Genomic DNA, 19310 nt, shown 5'->3' with positions numbered 1-19310 from the left:
CGACAAGCGACTCGGTGTAGGCACAAACCAACCCAAGTAATGCTCTTTCGTTCACAGCTCAAAGCTTATTGAAGTTCGTTCGTTTCAAAGTCTAACTGATATCCTGTTCTCTACCGTAAACGTAGCTTTTGCCCAAGACTGTGCATACCTTGAAGCCCAACCGACCAAAAAAACCACTACGAATATCATGGATTCCTCTTCGCTAAAGTATATCGCTCTTGGAATTGGTGCTGCTACGACCGCAACAGCTCTGAGCTTGCATCTCTACAACAAATCTCTGTTCGCCGTGACTATCGTTCCCAGGCCATTAGACAAGGATTGTTTTGCTCTACCGCCTCGAGAAGACTTTATAAAACTGCTCGGTGCTCCCACTAACGTCGGATATGCTGTAACTGGTGGTGCTGGCTTCATAGGAGCTTAGTGAGTGTTGGCACGCAGAGATTGTGTTTGAACAAACAGCTGACAGTCTTTGTTGCTCTATCTCTTCCATTTAGTATCGTTGAGCAGCTCTTAGCTCGTGGTGAAAAGCACGTCTACGTCTTGGACTTGAAACCTTCCAACAACATTCCCAAAGGGACTCAATTTGTCGAGTGCGACATTACCGATTACGGATCAGTCAAGAAGGCACTCGATAACCGCTCTATTCAGGTCGTATATCATGTAGCGGCCATCATACGCTTCATGGATGAGTTTCCGGAGCAGTTGCCCGTGTCGATGAAGGTCAATGTGAAGGGGACAGAGAATGTTATTGAAGCGTGTCGTGAATTGTCGATACCTATACTAGTGCAAACATCAACTTCACATGTGTGTGTTGGAAAGGATTTGAATCCGATCTTCTATGGAAATGAGTATGTCGTCAAAGACATTGCTTTGTTGTTATTTGCAGACTTCAATTCAGCACCATCAATTTCTTTTCACGTCTGTAGGAATCTGCCTTACACCACGAAACCATTCAATAATTATGCTAAAACGAAAGCATTGGCTGAACAGGTATAGTATTGACCCAATGTTTCATCCCAGCTGGATCTCAACTGTCAGTAACATAGGCTACATTGGCTGCAAACGGAACAGCTTTGAGCAATGGAGGTGTCCTGTCAACCGGCAGCATCCGCCCAACTTCGACGATCTATGGCAGAGGAGATCGCTGGGGCCTTGATACGTACTTTTCTACTGGAAAATTAACAATACACCATCCTGGAGTCGTGGACGACTTTTGCTATGTTGAGAATCTTGCATTGGCTCATTTGCTGTAAGACTTGCTAAACCAGAGTTGTTTTATGTTTGAATTCTCACCTGATCTTATTTTGTGTAGATTGGAACGTGCATTACGAGAAAAGCCCAAAGAATCTGGTGGAAAAGGTAGGCCCAATCCAACAAATATGGAGCAGACTGACTGAAAGCCTATTTTCGCCTCACCCTATTTTTAGCCTACTTCATATCTCACGACGACCCACTCAGCCGAGAGAATTTCTTTGCCATTCTGGAGGTAATGACCTCTTCATAAAGTCTGTACTCTTCGAGATTCCGACTCCAACTCTTTTCGTAGAAATTGCTACCAAATCGATTCTCTCGTGAAACCATGCCATACCCTCTCATGTACGTCTTGAGCAGGCTTGCTACCTTCACATCTCGATACACGTCGACGTCTTTGGGCGACTTGGACATGTTTACGGCTTGCAGTGACCGTATGCAATGGAGTCAGCATTGCTTTTCGTCCCAACGAGCACGGAAGGTTTTGGGATATGAGCCGTTTTATTCTGTTGAGCAGGGTGTTGCGGTGTCTTGGAACCGTTTTCAGGAGGGAAAGAAATAGGATTGTTGTGTTGGAGGATGTGGATGTTTGGACTGTACGTAGCGGCGTCTTATATAACATTAATATTGACATCAATTCGATGTAGTGCAGTATTCACTCAAGATTTGCGTGCCCTTCGAGTTCACGTTTGTCTAACGTGGACAAAACAGGACCTTATAGAATCCACTTAAATACCAATGGCATTGTTTGTCCAAATATTTACATGCAGTTACAGGTATAGGCCAAGCAGCAGTAGGTATACGATATGTGCTGGTCTCCATAGAGCCGGCACAAGATGCGTAGAGAATACATTGTCCAGCCTTATCGGCAAGAATATATTGCAAGCATGACGTTTACGTGCCTCGAACAGCAAAGACGTCATCAATTCAACAGACCTTGATGGGTATGGTGGTGGATTTATCACAACTGATGGGTCCGTGGCGTGACGTGTACAGTTTCCAGACCTGTAATGCATGCGAAGTGTCAGTTGGTATGCAATAAAGAAATTCAGCGACTACGTTTACCGAGAGCTTGTAGATCGTTCAGGTATTTCGAGTGGTGATTGTGACATAGAGCTATTAGGTGCCTTTTGTCACGGATTCAGCCATGAGACGAGCTAATATGAGACTTAATGGTGATTCCGTGATAACCAGAGCTAACTCAAGGGTGGAATAGAGTCTTTAGTCATGACCTTGAATGTGATGGATTCGAAGCACTTGGCTAAAGAAGCCAAACAACGTGTGCCTACTGTCCTAGAAGCACTCGAAGATCCATTTGAAGGTGTTGCCGGTGCTGATGTGGAGTGTACAAATTGTGGTGGTTTGGGTCATCGTATTTCCAACTGTAAGCTAATTCGTGAAATCTGTGTTTGGTATCGTATTTGGGTTTAGCCAAAACCTTTCATTTGGTCCCAAACTTGAACAGCAGCGCAAGACTCAGCAGTCTGCAACCAAAGGGTTGGGTGGTGGTACTCGTGGTGGCTTCGAATAGAAAGGTCACCTCTAGTAATTTTTTTAGTCTTGTACTTTACTTGCAAAACACGAAATCTTGCATCAATAAATCAAACTTCACCGCACAATCTTACAACCTTGCGACACTGAATAACTACTAAACGATGTGAAATGACTACATCTCAATGAGCCAGCTTATTCCAGATCGTTCGAGCTAACAGAGCCGGGAGGTAAAAATGGTGTGTGAATTTCATTCTCACAATAAGTCACAACAACAGGTTTTGATCAACAAGATCTTTAAACAACTCTCCAAAGCACATTCAAAACCCAAAAACAAGGGAAACACCACATGGACAGACACCTCCATGCTCGCAAAAAACAAGCTTCAATAAAGCAAACAAGATGAGAACACCACGGACCACTTGAACGAAGACAAGATTACAAAACAACTGATCGTCCGGCGCAAACATGAAGAATTGTTTTGTCAAAAACATGTCTTTTTCAATGGCGAGGGCAAACCTCTGACCCAGTGGAATACACCACCAGGGTCATCGAATGGTAAGACCAATTCCCAGTGCAGCCATGTTTTGATCCAATCGAATTGTAAAAATGTTCAGCATGTAAAGTTGTTGTGGGGCTACGAGTTCTCAACTCAGAAATGCTTCATGTTCTTGTTCTTGATTTGTTTCCCTCAAACACCACGTTTCACACTCGTGAGTGAGGAAGTGCAAATCAGCGACATGGTGATGCAACAATCCATGTATAGGCGTCTACAACCAAGCTTGGATTTCTTATCTGTGCACAAGATCCAGCTCTGCTCATACATCCACAACACGTTTGATGTGCCGAGTATCTCTCATTGTTTAGAGAGCATACACATAATAAAACCGAAATACAACAGAAACCATCATAAGAAGGGGCAGAACACACATTCACAATGCCCTTTGACACACAACATTCATCCATACATCAAACCTCTTTTCGAATGAGAATTCACACCACACAAAACAAGTACAAGGAAAAAAAGACGACACGACCTGAGCTCTTTTTAACATTGGTAACCCAGATAAATCGAGCAAGAAAATGCTGGGGTTTTACTCTACACAAATTATGAATTTGTGCAAAGTAGGGGGAACATCCTGGATCTAAACCCCACACCATCAAAAAGATGGCATGTCACATACTCTTGGCTGTATTGCACCATGGAGACTACTTTTACCCAAAAGGACCCCCACACCATGTGGAAGAGGTTTGGTTTGCATCCTTCTTGGACTACCATTTCAACATTGGACCATTCATCAAAACCACAGTACTTGTGGATAGTGAGGGCAAAAGACGATCTTTGCGTGGCATCCAAGTCGACTCTGTCTGGTGCCAATTGGTGTGAAGGAACCCTCAACACTTGTGCAGGGGAGGTGAAAAAAAGTAGATACAATTATGCCAGACACATTCGAAGACAAGAGCGAGCAACCGCTTGTCTTGTATGTAGGTAGCCAGATGATGTGGTAAGATGCAAACTACTCTTCAGAGTAATAACAGGAGTTGGGTATCTATCTAGGGTAGAGATTCCGCCAAATAACAATTTGGCCTCACTTCGTAGATCTGGTGTCGTTCCAGGTATGTCGTGGATGTGCCGAGAGTCTCGGTGATGTATAGAATATTGAATGGCATGTCCTTGCCAGCACAGCAAGACAAGTTCATTATGGAAATGCGAAGCAAATATTTCATTACAAGATTGTTTGCCCCCCTCTAGCAAGATACAGTTCTTGTTTCAATGGTATCATTGTAAATCCGTTCTGGATGATGCATCAAACCGTCCTTGCTCGTCGAGATGCTGCCAGAACTTGTTGCCTGTTGTAGTGAAGAGTGTGGTTGTGGTGTGAGAACACGATGAGCGAAGTCATGATGGCAGTGAATGGCAGTGAAACTCGAAACATGCGGAAACCGCGAGATGAACGCGTTTTTCACGTATTTTTACAATGATTCAAGTGCTATAAAGTTATATTGGTGTTTTATTTGTTGTGTAAGTGAAAATTCAATGCGGGTTACATACAATCTATGATACAAGTGACTGCAATGAAATTTGAGGCCTTCTGGCATATATACTCGTGTTCGAAGCGGGTTTCTCTAGCTGTACAATAGGAATCATGGAAGGCCTGCCATGTGCACATTGGAAGGGAAACTAGGAAAATCCAGAAATATTTAGCAACGACTGATCTGCCATCCTCAAAAATCACCACATGAGCTTACTCGGCATTCACTCAACCGCTCCAATAGCTGATTGCACTCTCGTAGACTTAACTCCTGTCCAAACATGATGGCACCACGACAAGCTTTTGAATTCAATATATCCAAGATACCACGAGGACATCCTACAGTCCGTACTTCCTCCAAAGACAGCAAGTGTTGTCGTATCAAGTCTCTAGCGACCCGTGTATCAGCAACACACCGATCCGCTACGGCTTGTGGTAGTGACGTGATGGGGATGGAGCACAACTCTGATGGTGCATTGAAATCTATAAATCCAACTTCAAAACTGATTCCCCATCGTTCAAACACTTTGGCATGCCTTTGAGCTGCTTGTGCTTCTCGAGGAGCTAGAGATATTCGTATCGGTGGATCAAGTACTATCGTAGTGACTGATGAATTTGGTTCAAATTCTAAGAGCAGCTGTTCAACGCGTATTCTCTCATCTGCTGCGTGTTGATCAATGATTACGATCGAGCTGTGAGACTCGTTTCGTCGTTTAAGGCGAGCAGCGATAAATTTACAGTCGATCTGTCCCATGACCTGCATATGACAAATGTCGATCTTGGACAGACTCTCAGGCTCAATATTTTGGCTGCTAAATAGGTATTTTGCTTGCTCCCAAAACTTGAGAGTAGTTTGAGTAGTGTTTCCAGTTACAAGTTCAGAATCACTAAACGGCTTTTCGGCCATTCCAAACACCGGATTGTCCCATTTCTACAAAATTTATGTTGCAAGGTGTGAGATAGGGGACAGCAAAAACAATCAAGCTGCAGAAATGCTTACCTTTAGAGTATCTTGAGCCCATAGAGATCCAGTCGTAAACACCTCTCGACCTTCCTTGTTAGCCTTTAGGCCATTTCTATTCACAAATCCAGTGCTGGTAGTTTTGCTCGATTCTGCACCAGGAATGTCGTGATATCTGCGGCAGCAAAGATGGTTGGTTTCCGTCATCAAAAAACGACGCTGCGATAATAGATACACATGAACTCACGAATTTCCAGTGCGTTTGTCAATGAAGAACGTCTTCATCGACTTTAAATCTTGATGCACTTCAAACTCTGCTGAATCAACTCCACAGAATTCACCAATCACGACACTGTCATTCTGGAATCCATTCTTATCACCAGCAAAATCATGATCAAAAGATGTGGATTTGGCTGCCTTGACAGCAATGACATCCTCAAATGTCTGCATTCCGATTGGATCACATGCATGGTGTTCGTCTTCAAACGTAGCGGATCGATAAGTGTCCTTGCTATGTTCATTGGTCTGAGCACGGAAACTCTGCCGGTGAACAAAGTCGTTGGAGACCAGAAACTCCATAACTGCCCTTTCGACCAAAGACATGACGGATTGGGGTTCCTAAAAGGGGGTCTTAGAAAACAGTAACTGGCAACTAAAAGTAGTGACAACAAACGAGATCACTGCTTACCCGAAATGCCACTTGATTTTTGGTTGGATCAAACAATGTATCATAGCTGGTTGAAGGAGCTTGAATTTGAATCATAAATATCGGATGTCGTTCTGTAATTCTTCCGATTGCAACACCTCGTTTCTTGGATGGCAATGCTGATGGCGATGGCGTTTCAAAAGGCTTTTCTTCATCAGTCTGTGAGACAAATTGAGATTCAGTTGGTATTGTACATCAATAACAGGTTGAACGTGACTTGCCTGTTTCACGAAACGACTTGAGGCAAACATCCGATTCACAATTTTGTGAATCTCGCAGTGTGCCAACAAATGTTTGTTGACATACACGTACTGGTGGTACTAGGGATTATCTTGAAGTTAGAATTCGTATGAACTGAGGATATTTTTTTGACTACCTTAGAAGGGAATCCTGTGATGGAGAAGAAGCCACAAATGGAAGTCTGGCCATCTGAAAGCGTAAAATCTTGCATTTTAGATGCGTCCAGTCCAAAAATTTGCCGAATAGCTGATAATGGCGATATTGTCTTGAAATTTAAATGAAAGGAATCAACCAGGCGCTATGAGATAAAACAACAAGATGAGCGGCGTTACCTTCCTCTTTGCTAGTACCGTCACGTTTTTAGTCTTATCAATGAGCACTATATTTGCATCTGGTGAAATCAAAGCTATTGGCTCCAGAGCTCGTCGAATGGTGTCAATGACATCTTCACCAGACATCATGTTCCTCCTTCTGACAGGAAACTTGTAAAACAAGTCGCGTAGCACAACGACAGTTCCAGAGTGTTTGATATTGATGTTTGGTACACGACGAGCGACTTGATTATCCTAACGTGGCCTTGTCAGATTTCCATTAAATAGTCTTTCAACTGCATGAGTACCTTCATGACGACTCGATGAGCAGAATCTCCTGCGATTTTGGTAGTCACATCAAGGGCTGCAACTTCGGCCATGCTAGCCAACGCTAAGTAGAATATAAGCTCAGCTTTTTTTCTTATGACGTGGAGCTACCGACACACGTTTACTTTACCTTCTCCACGAAATCCATAAGTCGATGAATAAATATTTTGATTCCATTTAGACGTAGCTAAAGTATCAAATGTGACATGAGCCTCGAGTTATCTGAGATGCAAACATCATCAAATGTGCCAACCATAACGTTGCCCAATCAAGTTCAATGAGGCAGAATCAATGCCAGATCCATTATCTATGACTTCTAGAGTAGGTACGCCTCCGTCTTGACTGTCAACAGTTACGGTAATTACAGTCGCTGTTGCGTCTAAAGAGTTTCCAACCAGCTCAACTGCACATTGAGCAAGATCCGTAATTACTAGTGATGAACGGAGCCGCGATATAGTATCCTGCGATAAGAGATTGACGGATCTCATATGTTACATTTCGTAATGGTGAGCTCAAAGGAAATCAATGTTGTCAGGAACCCATTTCTGACGACACAAAGTTCTCAATAAGTATGATCACAATCCAGATCACAAAGATGACGACCAGGATGACGATGAAGAATGATAATTTTATTCAATTGTTATAGTCCTTGAGATCAAACCATAAAAACTGACATCTTTACATCTAGCCACAAATCAAAGAAAACTACGCAAATACACGCTTCAACTTCCTAGCATTCTAATTTACAACACGACCCAAACGCTTTTTAGCATTTTGATTATGAATAGCAATACGCTCTTCTGGTTCCACTAGCGAACTTGGCGAATTGGGTGGTTCAGTGACAAACCCTAAAACAGTCAAGTGTGAAACATACAGCCAAGTCTGAGACTCATAAGCCCCAGCTCACTCTCAGGTGAAGGGATTGCAGACTTCGCAGACTTCACATCTGATGATGATGGTGAGCTACCATAAAAGGCCTTCATGTCTGATTCTGGCGTTGTGATTTGCCTGGTTTCAGCCAAGGCGGTCTCAACCTTTTCAGAGTCGAGGAACGACGCTACTGATTCATCAGACAAGCGAGTAGACAGGGTATGACGACGCACGAGTTGAGAAAGCCTCTGTTTTGCAAACTGCAGAGGTGAGACGAATTTGTAAACGGCATTTCTCGGAAAGTCCAAACATGCCTTGTGAGCTTGGGCCTCTTTCTCTACGAACAAAAGTTGATAATATTTAGTGGGCGACGGAGTGTGTAAACTCATAACTTGGAAAAGTTCAAACTACTCACCATATTTGATCTTCAACAAGGCGGCATTCCTCTCAGACGACAGATACTTTTTCCATAAATCTTCGTGTTGCAACTTGAGAGAAGTGTATTCACCCAGTGCAGGTTCAATCTTTGTCTTGAGTTGTCGTTGTAGTTGCTAAAAATACAAATCAGGTTCGTCCCATCAACAAGCATGCGAACGCATGATCAGCAGGCAAAGCTTATACCGACCTCATTCATGCTAACTTGCTGGCTCAATCGATATTCAAGTGCCTTGGCCTTCTCAGATTCACTGATGAGTTTCTTGGTCGAATCCTACAGAGTTTTCAGCATTGTAAACACAGTACGAGACATTTAAATAGGAGTCATGAGGTCAACTACTTGAAACATGACATGAACCTCTTCGGCAGAGTAGACTTGGTCCTTGTTGAGCTTATCAGTCTCATCTTGAGCGAGAGTTGACTGTGATCGAGCCTTTTCACATTTCTCCAATTCTCTGCTGAGGACAATCACAGACTCTTCGGTAGTTGAAATTCGTTTGAGCTGTTGAATTGCCAAAGCGGCTTTCAAGACAGCTTCCCATTCGATCAATTTTGTAGTGTTTGTATGGGAGAGGTGGAGTTCAATAAGCCCAGATGAGCCAATAGGATAGGCGACAATTGTAAGCTTCTGAACAGTGAGTTCAGCTCGAGTAATAATGTAAGAAAAGACATCGCTTTGCTATTTTAAATAAAGGGGATGTTTGGTCAGTTAATGTTCCTGATGCATTGCGTACTTGGTATGAAGGACAACGAAAAAAGCCCAGACATACCTTGAAAATATTGAATGCACGAAGCTGTAGAAACCCATTTGCAAGAATTGAGACATGAATCCATCGATTCTTCAAAAGAGATGGTTGTCTGTGGTCATTCTGCTTGTGGTGGAGAAGGAATCCCGACTTGAGAACAGCATCATCTTTGCCGAGACCATTGACCATTGCGCCGAACTGCTGAGTCTGATTCTCCCTTTCCTCTCTCGTGGCCGAAAATTTCAGTAAATGTGTGCTTTCATATTTCTTGACGGTTGTGACTACTATGCACCAGTAAATATAAGACTTCGACATGAACACACGACGGCCACACACTGTTCAGACATACAGAGAACTAACGAATATACATTAAATTTGCCTTACAAAGGCACCAACTACTGAAAAGACTTCTGTAACGTATAACTACACAAATGGCCATACTAATTCCATTGTTGTGCCTGCTCAAACTCCCTTGGTCTTCTTCCTCTTCTGAGACTTGTTGCTATTAGTTTTGCTACTTGACCCACTGGCACCAGCACCACTAGCATCCGTATCCTTATCAACATCCTTGCCAGAACCCTTAACTTCATCGCTGCGCTTGTCTGTCGGCTCCACAGGAATGGGAACAACGACTTCTGTACAAATGACAAATGTCATTCGTGCGTCTTCATCATTTTGTGGGTTGAAGATTGAAAACTGGTTTTCTAGATTTTCAAGGGCAGGAGAAATTAGAGCGCGAGAAACAAAAAAAGCTGATCAGGGGCTGCATAACTCACGTCTGGGCACATGAAAAACACCACCAGCAACAACCTTGAATCGTGTCTCATTTAAAGTCACATCGACTTCACCATCCGTGACGGTAAACAACATAGTAGAACTCTCAGAGTTCTTGGAAGGCTTGCTGGTGTTTGGTGGCAAGACGAGTAAACCAGCTGCCTGGAATTGCCCCTCCTCGAAAAGTTTCTTGAACAGAAACTTGGCGTTCTGTACCGGTCTCATTTCAACAGAACCAGGATTCACTCCAACCACTGTGTCATAAAATTGAAAGTCAGATCAGATGGTCAAACAAAAATCTGAAAGAGCGGGTGAATGCTTTCTTTTGAGGTGGGTTCACCCTCTCAACACTTGCAAACACAAGCGACACCTACCGATCGGCTTTTCAGCCTCATTTACACAATCATAAGCACGGACAACAATAGGTTTAGTGTTCGGGAGGTGTGTTGTTTTCGGCCGTTTAGCTGGTCGTGACGAAGATCCACCACCTTGTTCCACATCGTCTTTAGGTGCAGACGATTTAGCAACCTTTAGCTTTTTTTTGCGTGACTGTTGGATTTCAGGTCGTTCAATCTTGGGTACTCTAATGACGTCTTTACTTCCAGTCAGCGACTATCTACAGAAGAGTTCCAATAAACGCAAGGGAAAACCACGACACGTCACTTACAAGATTCTACAGTGCCGTAGAATACATGTTCGTTTCTCCACCACTCTAAGGGCTCTAACCGATTTCTGCTACTCTTTCGTTGGCCAGTCTCATCACCGATTAGACCATCACCAGAATTTGGAGCAACGTGTTCCGGCGTTTTGGGTTTCTTGATACCACCACTGATAAGGTTCTTGCTGCTACTGCTACTACTAGCATTACTTTTAGACTTTGTGGGAGGTTTAGACTGTTGAGCAGCAGTTTTGGTCGGCTTCTTGGGCGCTGCGACGTGTTCATGGATCTAATATTATTGACGCATGTTAATAACCGGACTGGATATACGCATTTGTGGATTGAAATCAAAACAATTTGATTAGGTCGCACCTCTTGTTCTTCATTCTCACCGACTTGCCGGGTTTGCGAGTGGCCCATTTCTACGATCAAACGATGCTGTAAATTACTGGGCGAACAATACCAGATGAAAAACATTCCACTGGATACCTGAAAATGGCCGCTGGCACCGTGGTTCCCGTCGAAATTCTCTATAGACCAATCTCGTTACATTCAGTGGTCACGTTTTCACGTTTAGACGAGACACTTTACCAAGACGGAACGGAAAAGACACGTTTTGAACTGCGAATAGCGATGTTTGAATGCTTTACTAATGGAGGAAGTATCAAGACGCGTTCTCTTTGAAGGTCTCACGCTCTAATTCGTAAAATCGAGGTTCGTCACTCGTCGCGTTTCGTCGTTGAAACTTATTACAACGCTTGATCCCGACAAGATTAACCATCCTGTATATTTTAGATCGTAGATTATAGTACTCAAAATGCTGGCAGCAGCCAAGGAAACCTCAGCTGGTCCTCAGCAGCCTGCACCTTCCATTACCAACACAACCACAACAGCATCATCAACCAACGACGAAGAAGTGAATAGGATGGCTCAACCTAAATCTGGCATTCCAAAGATAGCGGCGGTTCCGCTAAAGCCAACTTCCAACATCAACTTCCAACCCGTCTCGACAAACCCGGGCAAATCAAGAAGATTGAAAATCAATGTCTTGTTGGATGCTACAATATTTGTCGCAGGTGGAACTCTACATGGAAGACTGGAATTGACCTGCTCTACTTCGAGATCAATCAGAATGGGGCTCATCGAGGTCCAGCTACAAGCATATGAAGGCAAGTCGTATGTCAAAGCTCCGAATGATCGTGGGCGAGAACTAGACAGATCAATATCAAAACCTGTTGCAAATCTACTTTGGAAGTGTCGCTAATGTATTCAAGACGGGGATCTATCTGAATCAAGTGATTCTGGTCATGATACGTGGCACTTACCAATCTTCTCTCCTATACTAGAAATAAATGACAAGGAACTGGCCTCTAGTCAATCATTCCTCTCTTCGAATATCGTATTCCAAGGTCCTAGGACACCGCCTTCCAACGCCGTGCGAGGTCCAAATGAAGATGGATTCTGGCAAGCCAACAAGGGCAAAACAACATTCCCCTTCTCCTTCAGACTACCAGAAGACTCGCCGAGCTCATTCACCTTTCAAACAATGGCAGCATTGAAATACGTCATTACAGGGTATGTTTTTCTATTCCCATTTTGAGAATCGGACAAGTATCGTCATTCCTTCAAATATAACAGGGTAGTGCAATACGAAGAAAACTCCCAGATTGAGACCATGTTCAAGTCAAAAGACGCCTTTGTAGTTGAGAACTGGAAGACTACTCATCCAAATATTGTCGATATCGAAGTCACGGACGAAACTGTTGGGCAACTATTCATGGGTGGAATCGGTCAAGTCACTCTCCAAGGAGCTATTCGTAAATGCTTCTTTCAGTCTGGCAGTGATGTATATGTTGAAACTCGTGTCAAGAATGATACTCGTCGAAGAGTGAGTGGTTTGTGATATTACGAAGTTTATATGCACGCCAGACGTCTCACAAACACAGCTGCTATTGATTTATTTCACTCGAGACATCTCACAAACACAGCTGCTATTAGGTACAAGGTTTGAAGGTCCAGCTCGTTCGAAAGCTAGTCATGCTTCGTCAAAGCAACAAACGAGGACCTCTCGATACCAAGGTTATTGCAGAGCCAGTGTCTGAAGCAATCTTCCGTGAACGTGACAATATATATGATCCTGGTGAAGATCGCTCAAACGTCTTGCATGTGCACATTCCAGTAAGTGCTGTTGAAGATAGATGCATGGAGGTGTATTCTTTTGTCATATTGGTTCGTTGTCTAATACGCTCAAAACACCTAGCCATATGTCAGAACAGTATCGAATACAGCTTTGGCTGAAGTTGCTGTGTCTCTTCAAGTCATCATTAGCATGGGAATGCTCAGGTGAGCGTACATCGTTAGACACGATCCGTCTTCTTTTTGAGATGGAGAAAGTACACGACAGCTTCTATCGATTGCGCGTGCACTGACGCAAGACTGTATTTCATAGCAAGGACATTATGATTGAATTACCCATTGATGTCTGTCATGGTGCTTCCGTAAATCCACCACCAATCGTTGACCTTGCATCCAACCTTCATCCTTTCCAATATAATATGATTGATGACCAAGATGTTAGTCCTGATCGAACTACTGGTGAAGGAAGTCGCCGAAATCAAGTATCGCCTACTCGTGCAAAGAGACCAGAATCACCTCCACCTGGTGGACGTGTGCTTCCTTGGAGTGACGATGAAGGAGACGATGATGGTTATCAATCACCTGTGCAATCTGGCTCTCACTCAGCTTCACCAACACGCCAATTGTCACCAGATAGATTCCCACGTCCTGCTGGTCCTTCTGCCCGTATTCCAAAAGCTCCTACACTTGGTGAGTTTCTAAGCCAAATGGCTTTCTTTTGTTTGTAAAGCGTTTCTTTGGACCAGGAACATATAGTGCTTCAGTGGGACGAGCTAACGATTACATGTCGATTTTGCTTAGGTCCAGCAGCCCCTGTTGCATATGTGCCCGCTACAGAGAGATCTCGTTATTTGACTGGAATTCCGCCACAGCAGCGATATAGAACATCAAGAGCCTTCAGTCCTGCACGGGAATCGGTTATGCTAGGCACATATACAACTGAAGGTGCATATATTGAACAACCGAAGGTCACCAATGCCAATGAAGCTAGTAGCTCTACGCAACAATCTGCTGATCGACCACCCTCGAGTCCTATACGTCCCGCACGTCCATTACCACAACCTATGCCAGCTGCCAATAATACTCAACCTATAACTCGTCTACCAAATAATACTCAACCGAAGCCAGTCAGTGCTCAACCCATCACTCGTCTGCCTACAAATACTCAACCACCACAAGCTAGAAAGCCTGACATGGATCGACGTGAACCGAAAGTAGTCGCTCGGGCAGCTGAGGGTGTCTCCAATGAGTCAAAACCTCCCAAGGAATCTGGTCATAGACGTGAAGATAGACAGGAGAGTGACGCCGACAGGGAACGCAGGCATAGAGAACGCCGTGAGCGCCGTGATAAAGAAGGTAGAGAAGATCGTGAAAAGACTCGAGAAAATGAACAGGACAACGCAGATACGACCCGTGAAGATGTTCGAGGTCATCGATCTCATCATCACCACCACCATTCAGAAAAGAGTCGAGATCGAAGAGCCAAGTCGAGTCAAAGAAGCCGTGAGGGTAAACAAGAGGATGAACTGAAACGAGAACCGAGCCGTGAAGAACGAGGTAGACGTGAACGTCGAGAAGAACATAAACGTGGAGAAGAGAGGCCTCGAAGTGCAAGGATTCTGTTTGGTAAGTTGCTTTGCTGATTTTAGTCATTCAACGTGACCATATCTTCCAACACATTATAGAGGAAGAGGTCAGCAAGACTGTACGAGCAAAGGAACAACAAGGTCGAGTCAAAGATGTCAAATCTCCCACACAACAAGGCCCACAGCATGCGGTCTCCCCAAAGATCCAGGCGCTCATTCAAAAAATAGACCAAAGGCAATAGAGTAGAGGAGAAGACGGTGTCTTATTTAAAGGATACAGTTATTCTATAGATATGTAAACAGCACGATGCAATAATTACAACACTTCTGATACGGCGCAAGCAAATAAAATATATGGTAGTCATCTTTCCCTAATTCCCTGATTGACTATGCGATTCTATCCAGCTGGCAGCATACTATTTCCTATCTATCCCGAATCTTCCATTATTATACTCATTAATCACAAGATCCATCAGCCGGCCCTTCACTCCACCTCTCCAACACACGCCTACAATCAAACTGCTCCTTCCCCAACACTTCATTAACCTTATTATGCACCACACACAACCAATTACTCAGTCCCACCCTTCCACTAACATCAGGCGGCCGCACCTCCATCTCCTTTCTCAAATGCTGTGCACAATGATCGCACGGATACAGATGCGAAAACGAGTTTAGGAATGATATTGTTCTGCCACGGTGTTCCTGGGACGGCGAGTCGGGATAGTAGGCTGCCATCGTGTGCAGGAAGGTCCATGTCGCGCGTCCGAGAGCGGGACCGTCTGGTGGACATGGGAGTTTGTTTGATGTTTTTGATGCTGGTTTGGGAGAGGATGATAATGTACCGAAGCCAGAGCTTTTGAGGGTCTGGAAGTCGTGCAGACTTGTTGTGGTAGTCGTGCAGACTCGGCAGGGCTTTTCGGGGGTGTCCATTTTGTTGCTGTATGTATCAGTTGGGTGTGATTACAAAAGTAGTACTTAGCTGAGTTTGGTTGTTTCGTGTCAAAAGTGCGAAGGGACGTGTCAAAATGCAAAATATGTATTTCATATTTCATTATCTAATTATTCCAAATCTATGAGGATACTTCACCGGACGTACACTTTCGTGTCATTGCTGTTTGCCCTTCACGCTTTTTTCGAATCAGCAGCTCCTATAAGCGCATCGTCTATAACCGTGCGTCCAGACACAGTCTCTCGTAGTGTATACAGCTGTCCAATCTGCTGATCACTAGTCCCGTAAAAAAATTCAATAACGTGTGGTTTTTTGACGAAAAAGACATGGACGAATAAACACACCTCATGTTATCTAGCAATCCTTTATCTAGATTTTTGACGGGTTGCGCGTTTGTGGCTGCTATGCCGGCGTGTATGGATGGGAGATCTCGAGCGAGGTTGTCGCGATACTGTTTCCACTGTGTGATGGGGTGGTTGATCATTGAGTAATGAAGACGTGAAGACGTGAAGGAAGGGAGGAGCTGTTACCTCGAGTATGAATTTGTCTACGTATTCAGGTGCGGCGTCGCGATGCCGCCTGAATTCATCACGAACCTAAAAGTTTGTCAAAATATGTTAATGTTGGCAGTTTTCGAGTGATTGCGACTGAGAATACTACAAAAGCGAGGGAACAATTCAACAATTTACGTAAAAGCCAAAGAGATCTATCCTTTTTTATGGGGAAAACTTACATAGCTGTTTCCGAGAAACCGCATTCCTGGAGGAAGTGTTCTATGCAGCCTGCGAATCTCACGATACAGATGCAAGACGGGTTGTGAGGACATTTGGAGAATGGGACGGTGGAGGATGGTGCTGGTTGTGTGGGGCGATCGGTATGATGGTATGTGGTGAATTGCTTGAGGAGTGATTTTTGGTGTTGAAGTGGTGAAGACTGGAGGCTGCCGAAACAATGTAAATTACGCGAGAGCTAGAACGTGAGGAATGGAACCTCTATTTGTATTTTCTAAAAGTGTTGAAGAACTACATGATTGTCGACGTGTTTGTCACGGAATTGCATCTAAGCAAGTGATGATATGATTTGTGTACATGGGTTTCTGCTACATCAATGAACTTCCATAATGGCAACATATAAAGTATTCAAAAGCTTTCAGCCATAGCTCTTGCCAATCAACGAAAATCAAAACACTAGCAAAGTCAAAATGAATGTGCCAAACAGCACCGTGGAGGCTTTCATTCTACTGTATGCACCACTTGAAGAGCATGTAGAAGGATATGTGCATGCTTGAGTGTTTGGAGAGACGTAGATTGTGCTCATCATGCCGGTGTCTGTGGACGAGACGAGATTGTGAGTTCAAGTTGCCAGGCAACGTGTTTGACGAATAAAGTACCTTCATGAGCTAAGAAATGCTATTGAAGAAACGAGAGTGCATTAGAAAGTGGAAGGATTTGATCTGTAATGCTCGAAAACTACATACGCAATGCACAACGATTTCACCAGTATATCGAGTCATCGTGTACCGAACCGTTGTCTTTCCAGGAAGTGCAGGCACTGTATCCCTCCAGTCACCGAGCTGGCCATAGTATTTGACGTATGGATTGTTTGCGGCATTGTAGGATTGCGTTGAAGCGTCGTAAAAGGATACAATCTGGAGATGAGTGACGTGCATGTCTAGAGAGATGGCGTTAGAGTAGTCTAAAAGGTGGTTAAGGGACGGGTTACAACTTACGGATGGGATGAGCACTACCACCACGACCCCAGATGTCAAGTTCTATTTGTGATGATGGTGAATGAGATGCAAATCTACCCAAACATTTCGCCTCAATATCATACCTTCAACAGTCCCCAGCTTTGAGGTATGCCGATACTGTCCCGACGTTCCCTGCTCGCCCGGAAACGCCACATACTGGCAATACGTTTGGTCGATAGTCGTCTCCTCAGTCGCTCTCCCAAACGATCCAAGCGTGCAATTAGATCCAATTCCCAACCACGCATAGTTCCCAGCTCCCGTCTGATCAATACCCAACGTCCATTTACTTGCGGCGGTCGTGCTTTGGAGGTCAGACATGTGGCTTGGTCTTGGGATTGTAGAGAATGAGATTGTGGTGAGGGTGCTGGTTGTGGTTGTTCCTGTGACTGTTAGAGTGGCGAGGTTTTGGTAGAAGCGGGTTTCGTTTGCGGTAACGTCTGGGCGGAGGACTAGGTCGGGGTATGATTGGAGGTAGTATGTGCCTGTTCGTGTGATGGGGTGTGTGAGATGGTGTTCATATTATCTACAGAAATTTGGGTTTTTTTTTCCTTTACCTCCTACTCGGCATGTAATGATAACCGACGTCCGTCCAGCAGGTGGTAACACAACGTAACTGACGCTCCTCATACTTGACAAATAAATCGAATCAATGGCAATCTGCGACATATCACAATGCGTCGTAACACTACTAGCGCCAATCGACTCTCGAATGTCAAACTCAATGTAATGATCACCAACAGCATTAACAAGATCCACAATAAATTGTTCTCCAGTGGTAGCCGAGAACGTAGGCTGGAACTGACCGTTAACCATATAAATGTCTTGAACAGAAGAATTCACATAGGTTGCGCCGACTGGCAATGTCGACCCAGCTGATGTGGTGAGATCGACGTACGTCTTGACTTTGAATGGGTCTGTGGAAGGGTTTATGGAACTCATGGACAGGTGCTGAAGTACCATGAGAATCCGTCTGTATGTTGCAAGAGTGTTTAATGCAGCTGAGGAGGTATCGGCTGCGTCGACATAGATTGCGCCAATGAGGCCGCCCATGACTTGTAGGGCGCTGCTGCCGTGGTAGTGTGAATGATACCTGAAAAACAATAGTCAGGCATTTGTTCATTCGTGGCGAATAGTAAGCAACTGTTATAAAAAGATGGCTCACCAGAAGCAGCCCGTTGGATGATCGGACGGAATGACATAAGTGTAGGTGTGGGTTCCACCGGGAGCGACAGTGATGAAAACATTGTCAACACTTGGGTCGATTTGCATTCCATGTGTATGCAAGTTCGTGGTATTAGGAGACCGGAGCGTGTTCATAATGCCAGCATCAGTATTGCTGCCGAGATTGTTCACCAACGTAACTGTTTAAAAAAAAGATTACTATTGAATTGTGAATTGATAAATACTTCAATAACGAAACTACGGCTCACCCGTTACTGTGTCTCCAGGCTTTACATGCCATGTCGGTCCAGGCACAGACCCAACACCATTATAGTAATAAGCTCGAGTGTTGAAGCTAATATACCCATTAAAGGCATACGAGTCCACTGTTAGAGTAAATGACAAGGAGCCACTTGAGCTGGTGATTGTGGTTGGTTGTGCTAGCGTGGGTCCTGCGTAAAGAAGAGATCCTGCGCCTATGAATTGGTTTCATAGTGTGAGATTATGAGTAATATAAGAGCTGGTGCAAGCACCTGGAGCTGCATGAAACTGTTTGCGGCAGTTGTTGTTGAAAAACGAGCAAGCCTGTTCCTACCCATCCAAGATCCATCATCTAAAGATGGAGAAACAATGATTTCAATTCGATAATTCAACGATAAACGCAAAAAGAGTCTTACAAACAGCTTGTGTGAGTGAGGCAAAGACCAGCAGTGATGTCGTTACAATTGCCGTGAATTGCCTCATGATGAGACGGTGAAGAGGCTAAGCTAGAGGAGTGAATTAGGTTGCTAGATTGATTTGTGTTGGATCGCCACGATGTGACAAATACCCAATAAATCTTGTGTGCAGGACCCAGCAGAAAAAACTCTCCGACTAGCGATTTCAAATTTTCACGACGATTCGCATAAGGGGCTGTGCACGA

General features: G+C 44.1%; 4 protein-coding genes across 4 annotated transcripts; 2 read left to right on the top strand and 2 right to left on the bottom strand.

The window, feature by feature from the left end:
- Positions 1-187: 187 nt before the first annotated feature.
- Positions 188-1813, top strand: SmJEL517_g05188 (uncharacterized protein; the record flags this gene model as incomplete). The annotated part of the gene is made up of 7 exons (XM_031171115.1): positions 188-420; positions 495-848; positions 927-990; positions 1047-1249; positions 1313-1359; positions 1428-1486; positions 1547-1813. 7 exons carry the CDS (start codon positions 188-190, stop codon positions 1811-1813), a joined length of 1227 nt encoding a protein of 408 aa, XP_031022895.1.
- Positions 1814-11620: 9807 nt separating this feature from the next.
- Positions 11621-14767, top strand: SmJEL517_g05187 (uncharacterized protein; the record flags this gene model as incomplete). The annotated part of the gene is made up of 8 exons (XM_031171114.1): positions 11621-12002; positions 12150-12378; positions 12442-12691; positions 12802-12981; positions 13064-13146; positions 13253-13629; positions 13741-14565; positions 14625-14767. The coding sequence occupies 8 exons, from the start codon at positions 11621-11623 to the stop codon at positions 14765-14767; spliced, it is 2469 nt and encodes an 822-aa protein (XP_031022902.1).
- A 214-nt stretch (positions 14768-14981) lies between these two features.
- Positions 14982-15458, bottom strand: SmJEL517_g05186 (uncharacterized protein; the record flags this gene model as incomplete). Its single annotated transcript, XM_031171113.1, has 1 exon — positions 14982-15458. The coding sequence occupies one exon, from the start codon at positions 15456-15458 to the stop codon at positions 14982-14984; it is 477 nt and encodes a 158-aa protein (XP_031022903.1).
- A 192-nt stretch (positions 15459-15650) lies between these two features.
- On the bottom strand, positions 15651-19132 carry SmJEL517_g05185 (uncharacterized protein; the record flags this gene model as incomplete). Its single annotated transcript, XM_031171112.1, has 13 exons — positions 15651-15753; positions 15822-15937; positions 16008-16073; positions 16699-16805; positions 16868-16886; positions 16955-17148; positions 17207-17248; positions 17311-17709; positions 17782-18317; positions 18390-18588; positions 18658-18864; positions 18984-19001; positions 19066-19132. The coding sequence occupies 13 exons, from the start codon at positions 19130-19132 to the stop codon at positions 15651-15653; spliced, it is 2073 nt and encodes a 690-aa protein (XP_031022900.1).
- Positions 19133-19310: the final 178 nt, after the last annotated feature.

This window comes from Synchytrium microbalum (genome assembly GCF_006535985.1).
Source record: "Synchytrium microbalum strain JEL517 chromosome Unknown SmJEL517_scf0044, whole genome shotgun sequence".
Lineage (NCBI taxonomy): Eukaryota > Fungi > Chytridiomycota > Chytridiomycetes > Synchytriales > Synchytriaceae > Synchytrium > Synchytrium microbalum.
The sequence above is the reverse complement of the archived record's forward strand: the minus strand, read 5'-3'. Positions and strand labels throughout refer to the sequence as shown.